General features: G+C 39.9%; 1 protein-coding gene across 2 annotated transcripts; it reads left to right on the forward strand.

The window, feature by feature from the left end:
• The first annotated feature begins 2,566 nt into the window (after positions 1 to 2,566).
• On the forward strand, positions 2,567 to 6,768 carry LOC311142417 (TIP41-like protein). 2 transcript variants are annotated; one of them, XR_014614303.1, is made up of 8 exons: positions 2,567 to 2,637; positions 3,251 to 3,378; positions 3,852 to 4,031; positions 4,222 to 4,321; positions 4,902 to 5,033; positions 5,302 to 5,441; positions 5,586 to 5,648; positions 5,906 to 6,768. XR_014614303.1 is itself a non-coding variant. In XM_084178064.1 (8 exons), exons 2-8 carry the CDS (start codon positions 3,254 to 3,256, stop codon positions 6,035 to 6,037), a joined length of 828 nt encoding a protein of 275 aa, XP_084034190.1. In that variant the 5' UTR covers positions 2,567 to 2,637; positions 3,251 to 3,253; the 3' UTR covers positions 6,038 to 6,768. The 2 variants fall into 2 exon arrangements, 1 of the variants encoding a protein (XP_084034190.1); XM_084178064.1 differs by having other exon boundaries at positions 5,302 to 5,397.
• The last annotated feature ends 84 nt before the right edge of the window (positions 6,769 to 6,852 follow it).

A 6,852-nucleotide genomic window follows, 5' to 3' on the forward strand; every position in this document is an offset into this window, starting at 1 on the left:
TGATGTAAAGGAGTCCAGTGGTGGACTTCCCATGTTGCTGTGCTCCTCTCAGGGTTTTTACCCAGAGACCATAGAGCAGGTGTGGTTTAAAGATGGTCAGCTCCTCAACACCACACTTTCAGACACGCAGAAGGAGGTCAACCCAGATGGTTCCTTCACCCTCCACTCCTACCTGCCTCTGTCCTCAGGACCCAGCCAGACTGGCCTCTACCTCTGCTTGGTCAACCACTCTGCTCTCAGCCAGCCTATCACTGTCAATCACACAGTCATGTCCAATGGTGAGAGCTATGTGTTAATAAGTCAGTATTACTAGTTGACAATGTAACATGTAGATTTCTATATCTATGTAATATGATTTTGGTGCTCTACACAACTTTACCATAATATCTTGTGATACAGTGAGCTCCAAAAGTATTGGGACATTTTTAGTCATTTAGCAGATGCCCTTATATCCAGAGTGACTTACAGTTAGTGAGTGCATACATTTTTCATACTGGACAGTGACATATTTTTTGTGGTTTGGATTTGAAATGAACTGTTTAGAAATTACAGCACTTTTTGTACATAGTACATAGTCCCAACAAAATATTGGGACAAATTCGCTTATATGTGTATTCAAGTAGTAAAAAGTTAAGTATTTGGTCCCATATTCGTAGCACGCAACGACTACATCAAATTTTTGACTCTACAAATTTGTTGGATACATTTGCAGTTTGTTTTGGTTATATTTCAAACGGTTCACCCGATATGGATGAAAATACCCTCAAATTAAAGCTGACAGTCTGCACTTTAACCTCATATTCACTGTATCATTTCAAATTCAAAGTGGTGGAGTACAGAGCCAAAACAACAACAAATGTGTCACTGTCCCAAAACTTTTGGAGCTCACCTCCATTCGATCACCATTCTAAGAGGATGGTGGATATATTTATATACTGATCTAACTTCTATTCTAATAATAATAATATAATATGCCATTTAGCAGACGCTTTTATCCAAAGCGACTTACAGTCATGTATGCATACATTTTTACATATGGGTGGTCCCGGGGATCGAACCCACCACCCTGGCGTTACAAGCACCATGCTCTACCAATTGAGCTACAGAGGACCACATTCTTTCTGGCAATAATTATGTTCTGGGATACTGTATGTCAATTACTTTTTTCTCATTATTTAATGGATATCACACACTTTTCCTAATGTTTTTTAGGTTTCCCAGTGAGTTGGCTATTGATTGTGGTCAGCATTGGAGCGGTCTTGATTGTAGTAATCCTTATCATCATATTCATCAAGTGTACATATTTCAGTGAGTAATTAGATTTTCTGTCTCGCATGCTTGATATCGTGATAGCATGATATGATATTTTAAAGATGCACTCTGGGATCTTAAGCTCAACAAATTCATAACATATTGCACGAATGAGGTTTGTAATATATCACACAAATTGCAAAATTCATATGACATCATACGAATGACAAAATCCGTAACATATGACACAAAATGTATGACGTAGCACAAAATTGGATGAAGTGGTACACAAAAAACGGGGACCCGTTTTGGCTGGTGAGCACCACTTTCAAAACTACTGGCTGAAATGATACATGAGTTTGAGAGTGCATCTTTAAGTATCAAGCACTAGATGTGTAATGCAATAGAAAACAGTCAAAAATGTATTAAAACTATTAGCGCACATTTCCAATTACAGTACAAATCATAAACATACAGTAATGTTTAGGAGTCAGGTTTTTTCTAGGGGAATTATTTGTGACATATTTCTCAATCAAACATACTGTATTACAGTGCATTTGGTCCATTTGATCAATGTCACATTGATTGTTCTCCAGAGAGAGTCACACACCTTTCTCCTCTTGGAACGTCCCAAGAACCTGGCCACACTGTCTCCTCTGTGACTGAGAACATGGTCTACTCAACACTGGGAGACCATCATCCAATTCCTCTCTCCACTGCTATACCAACACAGACAAGGGCATTAGACAGTACCACCCGATGTACCAAATCCTAGGATGGGATCCTAGCTACAGATGAATTGTGTAGGACTTTCTCAGAACCACCATGTTTGGGACACTTGACTGGGGAATAAAAAAAAATCGAATTTGCTTGTAGGCTGTCTGTTCTAATGATACGTATAAAAACAATTTGACACACTGCAGGCCGTTAGGCCATGGATTAATGTTGAATGGTTGTTCATACTGTAATGCCTCTGATTATGTTAATTTCAGCTAATCCAGTCATTGATACCAGTAATCTTCTCTCTATGTCAGGGTGGCAGCCCAGAACAAATCCACAACATTTAAAAAGTGAAGCTGTAATACATTTTAAGTTAAAAAAAGATATAGATATGTTTTTAAAAATGTATTGAAACATTTTTTTAAACATTTTATTTCTGTGAAATGTATTTTTGATGGAGACCTGTCTTAGAGAGCAACTAGTATAAACACAGCATGCTATCTTACATTTAGGACATGTAGCAACAAATAAATATATTGTTTTTTGTACAGATTTACTGTATTTTCTGGAGGCGGAACCATATAATAGTAGAATGAAAAGTACGTCGGAAGCGTTTTTGTGAAGCTCTCTCTTTCATGGACGTTAGCTGACAATCAAAATACTGGAGTAAGTGTATTAACTTTTACCTTTCTTTTGAATTGAATCTTTGATTTGTATTTCCATAAAGTCTCTTGTCAGTAGGTTATTGATTTTGGAGGTATATCTTATTAGTAATGAAGTTAAGATAACAAGCTAGTATGATGATTGAAGTGATGCTGAACCAGCCAGCTTGTCACAAAACAGCCGGAGGCGCAGTTAGCTAGCTAGATAAATAAGATTGTGGAACGCTTAATCTGCATTGTTGTTTTCGACTCCATTAACACGTTTGGCTGTTTTGTCAGCTACCTGCTTCTTATTTTATATAACGTTGAATTTTGCAATAGCTAGTTAGGAAGGCTAGAAAAGTTAATAACTAGCTAGCTAGCTATCAAGCCTGTACAGCGGAGAATCTTTACAGTAGGAATTGTGTTCTTTACTTGTAATAGCTAACTATATATCTCCTACCTAGGTACTTTTACAACTCGCTAATAAAGACATTGGATTGCTAGCTAACATCTGAGGGCCGAATGTACACAACTATCTACAGTTCTGCAACGGTCGATATGCAATGTACCCTGTACTTGCATGTACTATCATATGTTTATTTACTTCTCTGGGTTTGGTTTGACTGTATTTACAGTTGATGTTGGCCAATTTGTCAGCCATGATGACCCATGGGTTTAAGAGCAGTAAGCAAGACTTCATATTCGGACCATGGAAAGTGACTGCAGCAAAAACCCACATTATGAAATCTAAGGACATTGAACGGTAAACTATTCCAAGTATTTTGCTGATTTTGTGTCAGAAGAAACTTTTTCTTAAATGTTGTCTGTTTAGTATTCTTAAGGTTTAGTCTACATTGGGGAGCTTGTTTATCAACTTGGTCTTACTTTAAATAGTTGCACACCAACATTAATCATTCAAATATTATCAACTCCTAACTGTGCCACTAGAGATCCTGGTTCGAATCCAGGCTCTGTCGCAGCCGGCCGCGACCGGGAGACTCATGGGCGGAGGGAATGGCCGGCAGGGATGTAGCGTTGATAGAGCATGGTGTTTGCAATGCCAGGGTTGTGGGTTCGATTCCCACGGGGGGCCAGTATAAAAAAATATGTATTCACTAACTGTAAGTCGCTCTGGATAAGAGCGTCTGCTAAATGACTAAAATGTAAATGTAACTTACTTAGCTAGCTGCATTGAGGTTAGTTGTTCAGGTTTCAATCTTGACAGTTTTGTCTCAGGTTAGGGGAGGAGATGCACATGCCCTCGCTCCCAGAGATGCTGTTTGGGGACAACGTTCTACGCATTCAGCACACAGACGGCTATGGCATCGAGTTTAACGCCATCGATGCCCTCAAGAGGGTCAACAACATGCAGGACTCTGTGAAAGTGGCCTGTGCACAGGAATGGCAAGAGAGCAGGTACAACCACTATCATAATACCACTGTGATAAAACTATCCACCTTCATTGTCTATATGCTGGTGAAGTAGATTTTTAAAAAAAAACTATGGCATTTTAAATTGTTTGGATAAAAAGTGTTGAATAATCAGTCAATTACCAGACTATTATGGAGACTGAATCTGACTGTTGTCATGTGGTTGTATTCCCAGGGCCGATTCTGAACACTCCAAAGAGGCGGTGAAACACTACGACTGGACATATACCACAGACTACAGAGGCACTTTGTTAGGAGAGGACCTGCAGATGAGGGTGAAAGGCCTTTCAGTTCATACTGTGGATACAAAACAATATCCCAAACAAACACATGACAAAATAAGGGGCAAATCTTAACTTCAATTTAAGTCAAAATTTAGCTTAGTCTCACATTGATATTGATGCATGACTAAGTGTAAATTCGACGTAAGTGGAAGATAGGGTTCGCCCCCAAGTCATTGGCTGCGTTTCAGGCCGACTACATTGCAGACGCCTGCCAGATCTCACAATGCCTGGCTAGGTGATTAACATATCAACTAACCACACCATATGATATGTCAGTCTGACGTCTGACTGCACCGTCAATGATGTGGAACACAACCATCAGGTGATGCAATACAACAACTGCAATGTAGTCAGCCTGGAACATAATTGTTCTTTCGCATAGGCTTAATATTCAGAAACATGTTATCTCAAGCTGTCAATTGCCTTATTCATTAGGAACCAAATGGAGGCAAACAGGCCGAGGGACCTACCTACCTGAATGTGTCCAATAAGAAACGTGTTTTTCAGTTGCAAAACGTTTTCTTTTTTGCTACGGTGTGCACTAATGAATACACCCCTGCTATTCCATTAGGCGACAGAAACGTCGGAGCGCATCGACATGGAGAAGCTTAAGGCGCGAGAGCAGATCATGTTCTTCGATGACGTGCTGCTGTTTGAAGACGAGCTTCACGACCACGGCGTGTCCATGATCAGCGTCAAAATAGTGAGTGCCACTTTCAGACAGGAACTGACACTTTATGATGATGCACATTCGCCCCATATGATTTCTGTGGCCGTGTGACAAGCACCAAAGACATGCCCTTGCGGGGGCTGTAAGACCAGGAATAAAAAAGGCAATTTTTTTATTCCCCTATTGTACTTATGTTTAATGAATTTTCTTAAACGCTTGCATCTTTGAGAGGCAGATTCATTTGTTCTGAGGAGGTTTTGAAGAATGACACCCTCTTGTTAACCACTTGTGTATGATACAGAGAGTGATGCCTACCAGTTTCTTCCTGCTTCTGCGGTTCTTCCTGCGAGTGGATGGAGTTCTGATCCGGATAAATGACACACGGCTCTATCACGAGGCAAGTGTGACTGGGCTTTCCTGGGAAATGGCAATCGATTAACGGTAACCACCAGAATGGATGTGCATTGGAATCAAATTCTGTGGATAACTTTAGAAGGAAATGGACATCACTCACTTAACTTCAACTACAAAATGGCTATGCCTACTTATGAAATGAGTCATCGTTTACCCTGGTTTTCTTTACAGACTGGAAAGAATTACATGATCAGAGAGTTTAGCACTCGGGAAAGCAAAATTTCAGAATTGAAGGTGAGAATTTTCTTCTGTTTGCAAAGTACATGTATAGCAGAAGTCTGCTGGCAAGTCAGAGCAAGCTCACCATCGTGCAGTGACATCACTAAAATATTGTCCAAAACATTAATGCTACATGCATAGATGCCACTGTCCAGCTGATGCAATCATACCACTATTGTAAATGGAGAACAATTAATCAATGGCAATATCTAGAAAATCTGACTTTTGATAGACAACGACATTTAGTTTGTTTCCCTCTCTTTGTCTTCCAGAACGTCCCTGCTGCTCTGTATACTGACCCCAATGAGATCGCCCAGCACTTAACCCTGAAGCTGACTGAGTGCGAGAAGTTGGAGCTCCCTGAGACAGCCCCCCAGCCAGGGGACAAGGAGGCCCCCCAGTGATGGAGAGCAGGCTGGGCCCTGTGACTGGACATCAAATTCTCTCCTGTCTGGACTTAAGACGAGGGTCAGCCAACCAAGGCAGAGTTCACCCTCCTTCCTCTCCACAAAAAATATTTAGTTTTTGTTTTTTAAAACCGAAACACTGCACCTGCCTCCCTCCATACACAGAAAACAACAGTTCATGGAACTTCATTTTGGCATTGTCAAGTGGCCTCTTATTTTTAGTGTTATTTCACATTTCCTCTATGTAAATGTTTTGGTTGGAAAATTGTGATAATTGCGTATTTTCTATTAGAACACCACATAATGGGTGTGTTGAATTCCACGTAATGTAGTCTGATATTTGAATGTTGTACTATGTTAAATACACCCAGATTTGGTTTGGCTATCACAGAGATAGCTAGTATAGAGCTCCATTCCTCATGTTATCAAAAGGTTGAAAGAGCCAATGTGTAAATAAATTAACTTTTTGTATTTGTTTAATCTTTTACTGGACATTGGATCTTGATTAGAGGAGAGCTCACTGCTGAAGTCAAGGAGCCCCTCTAGTGCACTTTTAGTGCATCTCACTTTGTGAGGACATCTCGCTACCTTTCCCCTTTTTCAAACTAAGATTTTGATCTAGCTGTTGAAATAGAAAGGTCTCCTTACAGAACCTGCTCAGCTCTGCTTGTTTTATTGTATTTAAGATAAATGTCAACTAATAAAAGTATTCAGCCTTAACATGCCAACATTATTGTAGTGGTTGCGTATCATTTCTGTATTGAATACAATTTGGAAATTAGTTGAATTTGGAAATAATCCACGCTAGAGAC

This window comes from Coregonus lavaretus, assembly GCF_964263955.1.
Source record: "Coregonus lavaretus genome assembly, chromosome: 15".
Taxonomy (NCBI): domain Eukaryota; kingdom Metazoa; phylum Chordata; class Actinopteri; order Salmoniformes; family Salmonidae; genus Coregonus; species Coregonus lavaretus.

Excerpts from the sequence above, each read along its gene's own strand:
- LOC311142417 (XM_084178064.1), top strand. The coding sequence starts at position 3,254 with ATGTTGGCCAATTTGTCAGCCATGATGACCCATGGGTTTAAGAGCAGT. Across the intron at positions 5,034-5,301 it reads CCATGATCAGCGTCAAAATA|AGAGTGATGCCTACCAGTTT; the intron begins GTGAGTGCCACT and ends TGTATGATACAG. Across the intron at positions 5,398-5,585 it reads ACACACGGCTCTATCACGAG|ACTGGAAAGAATTACATGAT; the intron begins GCAAGTGTGACT and ends TTTTCTTTACAG.